General features: G+C 43.7%; 1 protein-coding gene across 2 annotated transcripts in view; it reads right to left on the bottom strand.

Annotated features, from left to right (window-relative positions):
- Positions 1-256: 256 nt before the first annotated feature.
- The window catches only part of LOC140730510 (poly(A) polymerase gamma-like), a 64,321-nt gene continuing 49,406 nt past the window's right edge, over positions 257-15,171 (bottom strand). The window contains exons 16-23 of one of the 2 annotated variants that reach the window (XM_073051053.1): positions 6,223-6,332; positions 3,612-3,733; positions 3,349-3,530; positions 3,137-3,255; positions 2,844-3,058; positions 2,463-2,552; positions 1,611-1,667; positions 257-1,405 (exon numbers count right to left, since the gene is read on the bottom strand). In XM_073051053.1, coding sequence (XP_072907154.1) covers positions 1,307-1,405; positions 1,611-1,667; positions 2,463-2,552; positions 2,844-3,058; positions 3,137-3,255; positions 3,349-3,530; positions 3,612-3,733; positions 6,223-6,332 — 994 coding nt within the window. In that variant the 3' untranslated portion in view covers positions 257-1,306. Of the gene's footprint in view, positions 1,406-1,610; positions 1,668-2,462; positions 2,553-2,843; positions 3,059-3,136; positions 3,256-3,348; positions 3,533-3,611; positions 3,734-6,222; positions 6,333-15,171 lie in introns of those variants that run through there. The other variant, XM_073051054.1, reaches the window with a different exon arrangement.

Genomic DNA, 15,171 nt, shown 5'->3' with positions numbered 1-15,171 from the left:
GCTACTTTAATTCAAATGTGATTTTCTTATTCCACCCAGGACCCAAGCTAGATTTCTAATTTGTACTTTTTTTTTAAAGAAAGTGTCCATCAAATGTAGCCAAGTGAATGCTGGGATGGGGGTTAATTTATTGTAAGAATTTAAACACAAAGCTGTCATAATATAAAGGCAAAGTTAATGGAGACAAGAGCTAAAACTCCATGCTCTCAAAAACAAGTTTTAGTTAAAATCAAATTAGCAATACATAAAACATAACAAGTTTTCAATTTTTTTTACTTTTTCATTTTGATACAGTAAATACAAAAATATTCTTTCAAATACATATGGATTTTAGGTCTACAAAACAGAATCAACTGAATGCACTGGAAAATGTTTATCACAATGACAATGAAAGTTACAGCAGAAAAAGCAGACATTTTTAGGCAATTATTAAACTTTTCATTCTGCTCTGGACAATTAAATGCAGTGCTAAATACACATACACTGGAAATCAGCGGACTTGTCATTGGCCAGTGTTAGCCACTGAAACAGTGGCTAGCATACAGAGTAATCAAAAACAATTGTAAGTTGCTTCCGGAAGTGATGCAAATCTGCAACTGTACAAATTTTAAGCTCAAAACCCAATATCAGTTAACTAAAATAGGCTACTTTTTTTGTTTTTTTTGGTTATGTACACAAAACATGGACCAGGGTATTAGGGGAATGTGGTGTCCGGGAGCAGGTGTTAGGGGATGTGGTGTTGGGAAGCGGGTATTAGGGGAATGTGGTGTCAGGAGCGAGAAAAATACATCACAGGACAAGATTTTTTTGTTAATTTACAGTTATTAAAATTACACTTCAGCCTTCTGAAGAGAACTGTCAATGCAATACTGATTTTTCAATAAAAGGCTGTTCACAAATATTTACACACACAGAATGCAATGCATAATTCAGGGCATCAAAGAGAAGTCCAAAGACACTGGCTGAACTAGGAGGCCAGAAGCTATTTCATCCATTTAAGGCTTTGAGTTTTATTCCTCCCATTTGCTTTTAAGGCCTCACGTCCATGGACAGTGGTTAACCAGCAGAGACAAATCAGTATACAAATGCCTTGACGTGTAAGTTAAAATACAATTCTGATCTTCCTATTTGCATCTGCTCTGCAAGATGTAGTGGAGTAGCCTTGGCTAACCCAGTTTTGGCTTCAACACCAAGTCAGGGTAATAATTACACGAGTTTTCCAATTTCATTTCATGGTAGCTTAACAACAATCAATTGATATGTGAAAATGGTGCAAGAATTACATTTACCTGACAAGACAGTGTTGTTACCGATTAAGGGTTAACCTGATGGAATTTTTTATGACTCGTATGCTGCTCGTGGGGACTGGAGAAGATACGTCATGCAATTCCTTGCTGGGTAGTCTCTGTAAGAAAAGCAGCACCAAAAACAAGGATGGAAAGAAACATGTTACACTGTAATTATTAAAAATTAATTCTAGAAATACAAGAGGCATTTAAATTTAAATAATTATTGCAGTTTCCTTAAGAATCCACAATGTTTTGTTTTGAATGCAGACCTTACTCGTAGTATCATTGTTCCTGTGAAGAAAGAGATTTAATAGGTAGTACCTGTGATCTTGTGTCAATTGTTGGAATGGGCATGGATTTCACTTCTTCATGGTTATCCTGTTACATACAGACAACAGTTTAATCAATTGAAGCAAAATAAATTTTATACAGAGACAGATGGGTGAAATGTCATCAAACCTCAAATTACAAAAAAAATTGTAATTTTTAAGTTTATGTTCATTTTAATTTTTAAAAACACATCCATTATGTCAAATTCTAATGCTCAAATTAGGAAATGGCTAAATCAGACATTTGAAAGGAGCTGATTATCCACTGATCTACTCTTGGAACTCCAGCTATTTGAATTACTTCAAATCAGCTTTTAGCCAGGTAGTATTAGGCGAAGTGCTCAACAGGGGAAGAAAGCAGCAAAGGAAAAAGTGCATGCAAACTTCATCTAGTTCTTGTTATTACTTTTTCTGCAGATATTATACTAAATAAAATATTAATATCCAAGTAGATATCAGACATGTATGAAGTCAAACACTGTGGCACAGGCCATAAAGTTAAATTGATTATAAAACTAGAAATGCATCATCTTGCAATGCCTTTCATGCCAAAAGCAATGCGTGTACAGTGACCTTAGAGAGTATACAGACACTCATACATTCCCCTCCCCCAAGAGCATCCCATTTTTGTTAAATATGCAAGTCTGATAATTAACTACTAAATTTCTGGGATAAAATAATAACCTGGCTGAATAGAAAGTTGAACTTACATTTGCAGACAGAACATTTACTAACAAGCCCATCTACTATGTGGGTAAAATCATTCAGTGGTGGATGCAAGTGAATTATTTTTTTTGCTAGCCAGTGAGAAATGTGGTCAACCTTCAGCTGTAGTTACCACTACCTGTCCATCTTTCTGACATTTCTGTCCATCCTCTTCATGTGATAAATGAGGCTGATTGAATGCAGAATCATTTGGCTCAATAGCACATATCTACATGGACAGGAAAGGAAAATAAACTATCAAGTATTAAAAAGGTACTAAATTAAAACATTTCATGTTAAGCCCGGGAGGCTTAATACTAAGCATAGTCCCAAAAAGTAAGTATCCCACTAAATAAAGCCTTTCAATATTATCAAGTGAAAATAAATTCAAACTCAAAGATACAAACACAATGGATATTTTAAGACCAGTACTCCATGTAAATAATCTTATTAACCAAATATTTCATGTACAATAATTAGGGTTAATGATTGAAATACTGATAAATCTTAAAATATTTACCAATTGGAGGTCTTTCAGCCGTTTTGGCGATTCTTCCAATGTAGGAGAATGAGGTCTTTTTGAGGTTGAGCTGTTTGGACTGGTATTTAGCTTGGTCCCATTTGGCAGTGGCTGGTTACATGAAGATGTTAAACGAGGAATTACACTGCGCCCAACAACAGTGGGAATGGTACAGACTGCTTGCGGAGGATTTGCAGTGGAACCTAGGTCATTCTCTAGATGAAAAAAAAAACAAATTATGAGTGTGAAGTCAATGTATAATTCTGCAAGTTAGCTTTGAGAAACTGACGTACTTGCACCAATAACTGGTATAGATTTCCCTTGGCAAAACTGGGTTTCTGGAGAAGCACATTCATTTGCGATTAGTTTTGCTACATCTGAAGGTTGTGTTTTCACTGGAGAATCATTGTTTCTAATGAAGAAGAAAATGAAAAGTTTGATTGTAGTAACTATACAGAATGGAATGTGAGCACGCAGATAGAGTCTGATATAATATTTTACTTACTCCTGCAAGTCCCCTGTTCCTGGAGTATTTGGCTTTGACGATTTTTGCAACATCACAGGAGAACCAAATGGAGTGCCAACGTCAGTGTCTCTGGAACTGTCCAAAGGATTTCCTTCCAAAGATGTGCGGTTAAGATTACCAACATTTCCAGCTGAGTTCCGATTAATATCAGGTATACTTTGCTGGAAGATGAATGGAATATAATTTAAAATCCCACACACAGTACAGGGCCAAATAAGTTCACTGCAATTGTCCATAATTACCTTTTTTTTCTTCTGTAAAAACTCAGTTGGCAAATACTGATTAAGCTGCTTCTTTTTGACATGTGTAGCTTCTATCCTCATTTTTTCCTTCAGCATGTTAATATTATTTGCTTGTCTGTATACTGCAATTTAAACCAGAACTGTTCTCAGCAAGAGCAAGGATATTTAGTAAGTAAAATTTAAAAAATGGGGAGAGTCGGTTTATAGAATTTAACTGAATAGCATCTGAATATAGAACATTACATCAGTACAGGCCCTTTGGCTCATGATGTCCTGACAATTTTTTAACCTACTCTAAGATCAACCTAAACCTTCCCTCCCACTGAGCTCTCCATTTTTCCGTCAACTATATGCTTATCTTAGTCTTCCAAAATGTCCCCAACATATCTGCCTCTACCTCCATCACTGGCAGAACATTCCATGCACCATTTTTAAAACATGAGTCTCTCACGTCCCCTTATACTTTCCTCCAATCACTTTAAAATTAAGCCCAATCTTATTACCCATTACCGCCCTGGAAAAAAAGTCTCTGGCTGACAACTCGATCTATACCTCTCATCTTGTACCCCTTAATCAATCACCTCACATCCTCCTTCGCTCATAATGAGGTGACCAGAAATCAGAATATCCCAAATGTGGTCTAACAGTGCTTTAGAGCTCCAACATCACCTCACAACTCTTGAACTCAAGGTGAGCATACCATATACCTTAACCTTATCAATATGCCCGTCATCTTTGAGGGATCTGTGGACGTGGACCCTAAAATTCATCTGTTCTTCCATACAGCTAAGAATCCTGCTATATATCCCTGAATTTCATGTCTCCTGACTTTCTGAATGAGACTACCATGGGGAACCTTATCAGACACCGTACAAAAATCCACTCCTCTACTTCTGATGCATTTTATCACATCCTCAAAGAATTCAGTCAAGATCCTAAGGCATACCTGCCCCTCAACAAAGCCCTGCCGACTATCCCTAATCAGAGCTTGGTTATCCAAATGCTTCCAAATCCTGTCTCTAAGAATCTACAATTATCTGTCCACCACTGAAGTAAGACTCACTGGTCTATAATTCCCTACTCCCTTTCTTGAACAAAGGAATAATATTTGCCATCCTCCAGCATCTAGCCAATGCATTACATTTTGTATGGAGATTTCAACTTTAAAGAAACCTCTATACAAAATGTAATAGATTTTAATTTGCATTGTTTTATGTAAGCTACTGTATAATCCCATTTAATAGCAAAAGTGATTTTCCAAACTAATTACTCAATAATTTGTGACACAAAACACAAATAAACAAAAATGAAAAGCAATACATAGAAAAAGCTAAATAATTGCAAAATCTTATTTTAATACAGTAAATATTCAACTGCTATTAGTAGCATTCCCAATACAGCAAATTTGCAGATATTGAATAGTATATATGGGCACAATCAGTAAGTTCAACATTTTAAGCCCAATGTCATTTGCCTTTTTGGTAGTGATGAGCAAATCAGTGTTTTTTTTTGTCTTATGATTAAAAACAAATTGCAATTTATTTCTCAAAGCCAGGATTCTGTGAGACTTAGAAGCAAAATTGGAGTCAGGGAGATTCCCACAATGCACTGTCTTTGACCTTCTGGAAGTTAGAGGCTGCAGGTTTGTAAAAGCTGTTGTAGTTGTTTTGAAGTTTTGGTAGTGTGCTTTATGTAGGGGTTATATACTACAGCCATGATACACAAAATGCAGATGGTCAGTGTTCCATAGGATGGAAGAGAAGACTTCTAGATTTTGATCTGTTTTCAGAATTGCAGAATTCTGCAGAATTGTTTCTACAGTTGAAAATGCACTGACCCAAGCATGTGGCATGCATTGCATCACAGTCATGGTGTACAGGGACTACGGATGGGAGGGCGAGGGGAGTATTTAACTCAATCCAGTAAGGACAAAGTCATATACCTTCTTCAGGTTGAAGTATCTTTTCCATTCACAATCTAAATACATGTATGGGGTACTTGCAGAAGTTATCAGAACTTTTATAAATATGATAGGATCTTTAATGTGAAAGAAAACAGATGCTAGAAACATTAATGGAATTTGTTAAAAGATGGAATTGTGCTGAAAAGTGAAGGAGGGTTCTGAAATGCAAGTACATAGGTTCATTCAATTTCTTTAATGTCCAGCCATAGAACTATTGCAATATGGAAAGTTTCAATTTGACCCATCAAGTTCATGCTGGCTCTCTGCAAGAGCACTCGAATCTGTCTTTTTTCCTGTTGGGATACTGTAAACGATTCGGTTTTATTTCCTTCAAGTATCTCTCCAATACTTCTTTTGATAATGATTAAATTTGCTTTCAGCATATTATCAAGGCAATGACTTCAAAATGGTGATTTCTTTCGACAAGAAAATGCTTTCCTCCATGTATTTGGGTAAATAAATTAAGTTGAAAAATATCATCAAATGCAAATTACAACTGTTGGTTAAAACTAAACTATGCAACATTGTGCAAAGTTGCCACAAACCTACCTACTGAACTTTGTAAGAAAGCTAATAAAAAGATATAACATTTATTTTCATGATGGAACTGCATTGAAATAACTGACAAGGTCAAAGTTATTCATTTACCTGTATCAGTAAACAACTGAATGTCTTGCGTCAGATCAATGTTCACACTTTCGGCATTTTCGACCTTCTTAAAAATGATCCCAATAAACCAGATGGTAACAAAATTATCCCTAAAAAAAAACTCAAATCTTTTAGAAATTATTTAATCCGAGCACGGATACCCATAACCACTGAATACAGCAAGATTAGTTTGTTTTTACATTATTCTGACACAAGACAGTACTGAAAAAGAAGTCCATTCAGTACTTCAAGCCTCTTACATCATTCTGTATATTAACTTTAGCTTTACCACTATAGCTCATTTGACTGATCCCAAGCAAATTATTTTAAGTATATTATTTAGCCTCAATGATCTCAACTGGAGGATTCAGAACACCTTCTTATAATCAGCAAATGAAATTTTTGGCGTTAAATTTTAATGCATCTATGCAATTTGTCTCTGAGATGCCAAAAACTAAAGAACTCAAGATAGTCAGACCAAGAACCTTTAATATTCAATGGAAACAATGCATATTATCTTTCATGTCTGATTTTTGTACCTATGCACCAACACTAGGTGAAAAGAAGGAACAAATCTAGTCTCTCATTATCTAGAAAATATTCCAATAGAGCAACATGGACCTTGATAGTTTATACTGTCTATTTTTAAAAAAAATAAAGATTGCATATTTGGTTAATCTGTGTCCACTTACACTACTGTGCAAAAGTCCTTGGCACCCCATTTTTCTTTTTAATATAAACTTTGTTTTAAATGCTTATTTTTGTCTTCTGCATTAGTGTGTGTCCTGTGCCTTATTCTGATGATCAAAAGCCACTTCCGTTATGTTTGGTTAGATTAGAAGGTGTAGCTATTTTTCCTGTTGGAGAGATGCCTGGTGTCCAGCTTCAAATATCCTGGGGATATAAAATAGCATGTGGAAGGGGCCTGCTCTCTTCGTTGCTTAAGGCGAGACCACTGGAAAGGTATGTTCTGCGGACACTTTTAACTAAGTACGTTTGTTGAATGTAGACATGTTTGTTGAGTATTCAGCTTTGTAGTGTCTGTAACTTGGGGAACATGAATGTTTAGTCAATAAATAAATTGCTAATACACCTATTCGAAGTCAGTGTATTTACTGTCTCACTTGCTAAACCGTGAATCTGATTAGACGTTCATTTTCCAAAAAATTAAACATGAGAATATTTTGTATTTCTTTAAAGAAAGCAATATTAAGTAGTAGACCAGTGCATGATTAAGCAAATATAACAAACAGGATGCTAATAATCAATTACATAATGATTTGAATGAACTAAACTCATTTAACTGAAACAGGAGCAAAAGGAATCAAACTGGGTGAAGGGTGTGGCAGATGTAATAGTTTAACCTTCAAATCATTCATTCTTACACCATGGCAAGAGTGAGCACACAAGACACAAGGTGGTAATCCTGCATCAGCAAGATCTCTCCCAAGAAGAATTCAGCAGTGGACAGGAATTTCAGGATGTGCTGTCCAAGCCCTTCTGAAGAAGCACAAAAAAAACCACAGGCAACACAGTGGTCAACCACGGGAACTGAGTGCAGCAGATGAGAGATTCATTAATGACATTGTTCCTTCTAATTCAGAAGTAGTCCAGTACTGCTATCAGCTCTGAACTCACAGGAACCGCAAGAGCCCAAGTACACCCCTCTAGTCTGGAGAAGGTCTTGTCAGAAATGGTCTGCCAAAAAAGCCATTCCTCCAAAATGGAAACAAAGCCTAGAGACTCACTCACCTAACCACAAAAACACAAGGATTGGGATGCTGAACAACGGCAGCAAGTGCTCCAGATTTACGAGTCAAAATTTGAAATATCTGGCTCAAATAGGAGGCAGTCTGAATTGCTGCAGAGCGCCACGTGGATGAGTGTCTGCAGCCAACAGTGAAGCACCGGAGGTTCCCAGCAGGTTTGGGGCTGCATTTTTTGCAAATGGGGTTGATGATTGGTCAGAATTAATGGAATCCTCAATGCTGTGCATAAGAAGATTCTCATCCATCATGCAATACCTCCAGGGAGGTGTTTGATCAGTCCCAACTTCATTCTGCAGCAGGACAGTGACCCCCAAACACATAGCCAAGGTATCTGGTATATCTTGAGTGACCATGTCTCTGTGAAACAGAACACAGGAATCCCTCATTTCCCTGTGATACAGCAATCTTGCCCTTAGGTCATCAGTCTTATTCTCCAATGACTGTACATTTGCCAACAAGATAGTGGGTAGAGGAAATTTTACCCCCTGCTGCTTTTGACAGGCTTGGAGTCCTTATCCTTACCTTGGGCTCTCGTGCAACTAAGTCTTGTTATTCTGTTGAACCATAGTACGAGTTTCAGTGAGCTCATTTTATCCTTCTCAGCTTCAGTGAGTATAGTCAACCTCAATTTCTCCCTATAGAATAACTGCTCATCTGAGAAACCAGGTCATTTGATACTGCACCAACTCCCAAGGATATCCACTTATCTATGGAAACTAAAGCTGCACAACTCTCTGAGACTCCACTCTTTTCTTAGGTCATGTTGCTAAGTGGATATGTTATCTTTGCAAGTTTGGAAATATAACATTTTTTTCCCCCTACTGGATTATTGGGCTTGAACTTTCTGGGAAATACTGGGAACTCTGGGTAAAAGCTGTTAGCTCTCAGCTCAAAGGCCAACATGACATGGGTTCCAAGCATGCAAGTTACCACTATGCTTGCCAATCAATTTTCTTGCATGAACAATGTGCCTCTTGTGGATTTCAGCAACAGATAATAACCTTACAGCAGTTTGCCGGGAATATATACTAGGGAATGAATGAATAACCCAAGGGGTAGCCACAGTCACTCGCATGGGCCCCAGCTATGCTTGCCTCTTCGTTGGCTATGTAGAACAATCCATATTCAAAGTGTTCTCCTGTAGCGATGTGCTACACACAGCGCTGAAATAACGACATGCAGTCGGTAAGTCGTTTCAAGACTAGTTTATTCAAACTTCGCGGTGCTGGCATTTAATCCCTAGCGCCCACCCTCTCCTGGCGGAAATGACGTCAGAGGTGCATTACCAAAGTCACTCCCCGCGCGCTGGCTATTTGTGAGCCGGTTCACCTGCGCAGAAAGTGGGTCGCCACATAACCCCCCCCCCCCCCCCAGAACCGGCGATACACCCCCCAATGTCCACAGTCTGGATCAGCCTCTATCTGCGCTGCGGTGCCTGAACCTCCACTGGCTGCACCAAGTCCACATGGGCTAGTTTGAGTCGGTCCACCATGAAAACCTCCTCTTTCCCCCCAATGTCCAGAACGTACGTGGACCCGTTGTTGTTGATCACCTTGAACGGCCCCTCGTATGGCTGCTGTAGTGGTGCCCGGTGTCCGCCCCTTTGTACAAACACAAACTTACAGTTCTGCAGGTCTTTGGGTACATGAGTTGGGGTCCGTCTGCGCTGTGAAGCCGGTACGGGGGCCAGGTTGCTGAGCCTTTCGCATAGCCTGTCCAGGACTGCTGCGGGTTCTTCCTCTTGCCCCCTTGGGACTGGTATGAACTCTCCTGGGACGACCAGGGGTGCGCCATACACCAACTCGGCCGATGAGGCATGCAGATCCTCTTTGGGCACTTTGCGAATTCCAAGCAGGACCCAGGGAAGCTCGTCCACCCAGTTAGGTTCTCTCAGGCGGGCCATGAGAGTCGTCTTCAAGTGACGGTGGAAGCGTTCCACTAGTCCGTTTAACTGTGGGTGGTAGGCAGTTGTGTGGTGTAGCTGTGTTCCCAACAGGCTGGTCACAGCCGACCACAGGCTGGAGGTGAACTGGGCGCCTCTGTCGGAGGTAATGTGGGCCGGTACCCCGAAGCATGCTACCCAGGTTGCAATCAGTGCTCGGGCGCAGGAATTGGCAGATGTGTCAGTGAGCGGGACCGCCTCTGGCCACCTCGTGAACCGGTCTACCATAGTTAGGAGGTACTGCACTCCTCGGGACACTGGTAGGGGGCCCACGACATCCACATGAATGTGGTCGAACTTCCAGTGGGTGGGTTCGAACTGCTGCGGCGGGGCTTTAGTGTGCTGCTGCACCTTGGCTGTTTGGCACTGCATGCACGTTCTGGCCCATTCACTGACCTGCTTACGAAGTCTGTGCCATGCGAAGTTGCTGGAGACCAGCCGGACGGTTGTCCTGATAGATGGGTGTGCCAAGCCATGTATGGAGTCGAAAACTCGCTGCCTCCAGGCTGCCGGGATGATGGGGCGAGGTTGGCAGGTAGCTACGTCGCACAGGAGGGTCCTCTCACCTGGGCCTACGAGAAAGTCTTGCAGCTGCAAACCCGAATCTGCGATCCTGTAGCTGGGCATCTCGTCGTCTGCCTGCTGCGCCTCCGCCAGTGCTGCATAGTCCACCCCCAGGGACAGGGCCTGGACAGCTGGTCTGGAGAGTGCGTCCGCCACGACGTTGTCCTTTCCCGAGACATGCTGGATGTCCGTCGTGTACTCGGGGATGTAGGACAGATGTCACTGCTGGCGAGCCGACCAGGGATCGGACACCTTCGTGAACGCGAAGGTCAACGATTTGTGGTCCGCGAATGCGGTGAACGACCTGCCTTCTAAGAAGTACCTGAAATGCCGGATTGCCAGATACAGTGCCAACAGCTCCCGGTTGAAAGCACTGTACTTGAGTTCGGGTGGTCTTGGTGCTTGCTGAAGAACGCCAGGGGTTGCCAGCGCCCCTTGATGAGTTGCTCCAGCACCCCACCGACTGCTGTGTCGGATGCGTCCATTGTGAGGGCAGTCGGAACGTTCGTTCTGGGATGCACCAGCATCGCGGCATCTGCCAAGGCTTCCTTGGCTTTAACGAAAGCAGCCGCGGCCTCCTCGTCCCAAGTAATGTCCTTGCCTTTACCTGACATCAGGGTGTACAAAGTGTGCATGATATGGGCTGCTGAGGGGAGGAAACGGTGGTAGAAGTTCACCATACCAATGAACTCCTGCAGGCCTTTGACCATGTTGGGCCGGGCAAAGTGGCGGATCGCATCTACCTTGGCGGGCAGAGGTGTTGCCCTGTCTTTGGTAATCCTGTGGCCCAGGAAGTCGATGGTATTGAGACCGAACTGGCATTTGGTCGGGTTGATCGTGAGGTCGAAATCACTCAGGCGGGAGTAGAGCTGGCGGAAGTGGGACAGATGCTCCTGATGACTACTGCTGGCTATAAGGATGTCGTCCAAATAGGTGAACGCAAAGTCCAGGTCGCGTCCCACTGCATCCATTAGTCACTGGAATGTCTGTGCGGCATTCTTCAGGCCGAACAGCATTTGGAGGAACTCGAACAGGCTGAACGGGGTGATGAGTGCTGTTTTGGGGATGTCTTCAGGGTGTACCGGGATTTGATGGTACCCCCGGACGAGGTCAACTTTGGAAAATATTCTTGCCCCGTGCAGGTTTGCTGCAAAGTCCTGTATGTGCGGCACAGGGTAGCGGTCTGGAGTTGTAGCCTCGTTCAGTCTGCGGTAGTTGCCACATGGTCTCCAACCCCCAGCTGCTTTGGGAACCATGTGCAGGGGGGAGGCCCATGGGCTGTCGGACATCTGTACGATCCCCAATTCCTCCATCCTCTTGAATTCCTCCTTCACCAGGTGGAGCTTTTCCGGGGGGAGCCTTCGTGCGCGGGCATGGAGGGGTGGCCCCTGGGTTGGGATGTGGTGCTGTACCCCATGTCTGGGCATGGCTGCCGTGAACTGTGGTGCCAGAATCGATGGAAAGTCCACCAGGATTCTGGTGAATTCGTTGTCCGGCAGCGTGATGCCAGGTGTGGGGCCGGCAACTTGGCTTCACCCAGGGAGAGCGTCTGGAAAGTCTTGGCATGTACCAGTCTTTTCCCTTGCAAGTCGACCAGCAGGCTGTGAGCTCGCAAGAAGTCCACCCCCAGGAGTGGTTGGGCCACGGCGGCCAGTGTGAAGTCCCATGTGAACCGGCTAATGCCGAACTGCAGCTGCACTGTGCGGGTACCGTAGGTCCATATCGTGCTGCCGTTTGCGGCCCTCAGGGTGGGTCCTGGCTTCCTGTTGCGGGTGTCACACCCCGTCGGGAGCAGGACGCTGAGTTCCGCTCCGGTGTCGACCAAGAAGCGGCGTCCCGACTGTTTGTCCCAGATGTACAAGAGGCTGTCCTGGTGGCCAGCCGCCATAGTCATTAGCGGCAGCTGGCCCTGGCCCTTGCAGGGCGGGCGACAACGGCAAGCCTCTGTGCCCCACTGCTGGTGGTAGAAACACCACTGTTCACTGTCCTCCTCACTCCTGCCTCTGTGTTGTGTGCGCCCCCCTGCTGGGCCTGGTCTGGTCCGCTGTTGGGCGCGTGGCCTGGTAATCTGACCGACAGACGCCACGCTCTCCTTCTTGGCTTTCCACAGCACATCTGCCCGGGCCGCCACCTTCCGGGGGTCGCTGAAATCTGCGTCATCTAGCAGCAGATGTATGCCCTCGGGCAGTTGCTCTAGGAACGCTTGCTCGAACATGAGGCAGGGCTTGTGTCCGTCAGCCAGGGACAGCATCTCGTTCATCAATGCTGACGGCAGCCTGTCTCCCAAACCGTCCAGGTGAAGCAGGCGGGCACCCCGCTCACGCCGTGAGAAGCCAAAGGTCCCAATGAGCAGTGCTTTGAATGCTTCATATTTGCCTTTTTCTGGGGGCGACTGTATGAAATCCGCAACCCGGGCAGCAGTCTCCTGGTCAAGGGTGCTCACCACGTGATAGTAACGCGTGGAATCAGAAGATATCTGCTGAATCTGGAACTGGGCTTCTGTTTGGCTAAACCACACGCGTGGTCGCAGAGTCCAGAAAGTCAGCAGTTTTAGCGAAACTGCGTGAACAGATGAAGAGTCGGACATCTTTGGTCCAAATCCCGTTTGGACCGTCGGGGTCACCAATGTAGCGATGTGCTACACACAGCGCTGAAATAACGACACGCAGTCGTTAAGTCGTTTTGAGACTAGTTTATTCAAACTTTGCGGTGCTGGCATTTAATCCCTAGCACCCGCCCTCTCCGGGCGGAAGTGACGTCGGAGGTGCATTACCAAAGTCTCTCCCCCGCGCGCTGGCTATTTGTGAGACGGTTCGCTGCACAGAAAGTGGGACGCCGCACTCCATAAATACTTTCCAACTTTTTTTCCATCACATTGATGACTGCATTGGTACTATGACAAGCTCTGTGTGGGTGCATGATAATTTTAATCAACTTTGCCTCTAACTTCCACCCTGCTCTTTAATTCACTTGGTCCATTTCTGACACCTCTCTCCCATTTCTTAATCTTTCTGTCTCCATCTATGGAGACAAATTGTCAACTGACATCTTTTATAAATCTACTGATTCCCATAGTTATCTCGACTATAGCTCTTCCCACCCTATCTCCTGTAAAAATTGCTATTTCTTTTTCTGTGTTTCTTCACCACTGTTGCATCTGTTTGCAGAGCATGGCCTTACATTCCAGGACATCAGAGATGTCCTCTTCCTTTAAGGAACGGGGTTTCCCTCCCTCCACTATTGGATGATGCTCTCACCCACATCTCTTCCATTTCCTGAAAATACGCATTCACATCTTCCTGCCGTCTTAACAGTGAGTTCCTCTGGTCCTACCACCTCATCAGCCTCCACATCATTATACTCCACAACTTCCACTATCTCTTAAGGGATCCCCACCCCCACTTTCTGCAGGGATTGCCCCCTCCACAATTCCCTTGTCCACTCGTCCCTCTTGGCACTTATCCTTGCAAGCAGCCCAAATGCTACACCTGCCCTTACAGCTCCTCCATCACCTCCATTCAAGGCCCCAAACTGTTATTCCAGGTGAAGCAACTCTTCACCCGTGAATCTGGTGGGGTAATTTATTGTGTCCGGTGCTCCTGATGCGGCTTCCTCTATATCGGTGAGATCCTTCATAAATTGAGGGACCACTTCGTCGAGCCCCTCCGTTCCATCGGCCACAAGCAGGACTTCCTGGTGGCCAAATATTTCAATTCCCATTCCCACTCTTTCATGTCAATCCACGGCCTCCTCTTGCAGCAAGATGAGGTCACCTCAGGAGCAACACTTTATATTCCGTCTGGGTAGCCTCCAACCCAATGGCATGAATATTGATTTCTCCTTCTGGTAAACAAATCCACCCCAACTCCCCACTGTCCTTTATTCCCCACTCTGAACTTTTACCTTTTTTCACCTGCATATTACTTCCTGTTGAGTCCCCTCCTCTTTCCCCTTGTCCTATGGTTCACTCCCCTTTATCATCAGATTTCTCCTTCTTCTAGCCCTTGATCTTTCCCACCCACCTGGCTTCGCCCATCACCTTCTCAGCCTGTCTCGTTCCCCTCACCCCATCTTTTTATTCTGATGTCTTCTGCCTTCTTTCTCAGTCCTGAAGAAGGGTCTTGGCCCGAAATGCTGACTGTCTATTAATTTCCATAGATGCTGCCTGACCTGCTGAGTTCCTCCAGCATAATGTGTGTGTTGCTTTCCAGCATCTGCAGACTTTCACATGTTTATGATTTGTACCTAAACCAGTGCATGGTTAGCCCTTGCAAAGGAAAAGAATCCATTCTCTTTAATGGAGAGGAACAGATGTTTAAAGTACATAGCAATTTGGGAAACTCAAAAGTCTTTGTTTAGAAACTGTTTAAGAAACAGTTCTTGCCCCGTTTCACATCAACATCCCTACTTCTAACATAAGTTTAAAATGTTTTTGTTGATTTTGGTTTAGTTTTTGATTTCCAAATCACATGTATTTTGAGAGATTCTAAACCGCAGGAACAGTCAGAAGCATTCAGGTCTTCAACAGGCACCAAATTCAGAGGTTTTGCCAGTCAAAATGTCAGTTCCTCACCTTGCAACAGCAGCTTCTTAAGCTGGGCTTATAACTTACTGCTTCCATGGTGAATGCAATCTTGTCATGGAGGACCACCATGGATCATGGGACAAAAATGG

Source organism: Hemitrygon akajei, chromosome 7 (assembly GCF_048418815.1).
Source record: "Hemitrygon akajei chromosome 7, sHemAka1.3, whole genome shotgun sequence".
In the NCBI taxonomy this organism is placed as follows: Eukaryota; Metazoa; Chordata; class Chondrichthyes; order Myliobatiformes; family Dasyatidae; genus Hemitrygon; species Hemitrygon akajei.
Note: the sequence above shows the minus strand (reverse complement) of the source record. Positions and strands in the feature narration are given on the sequence as shown.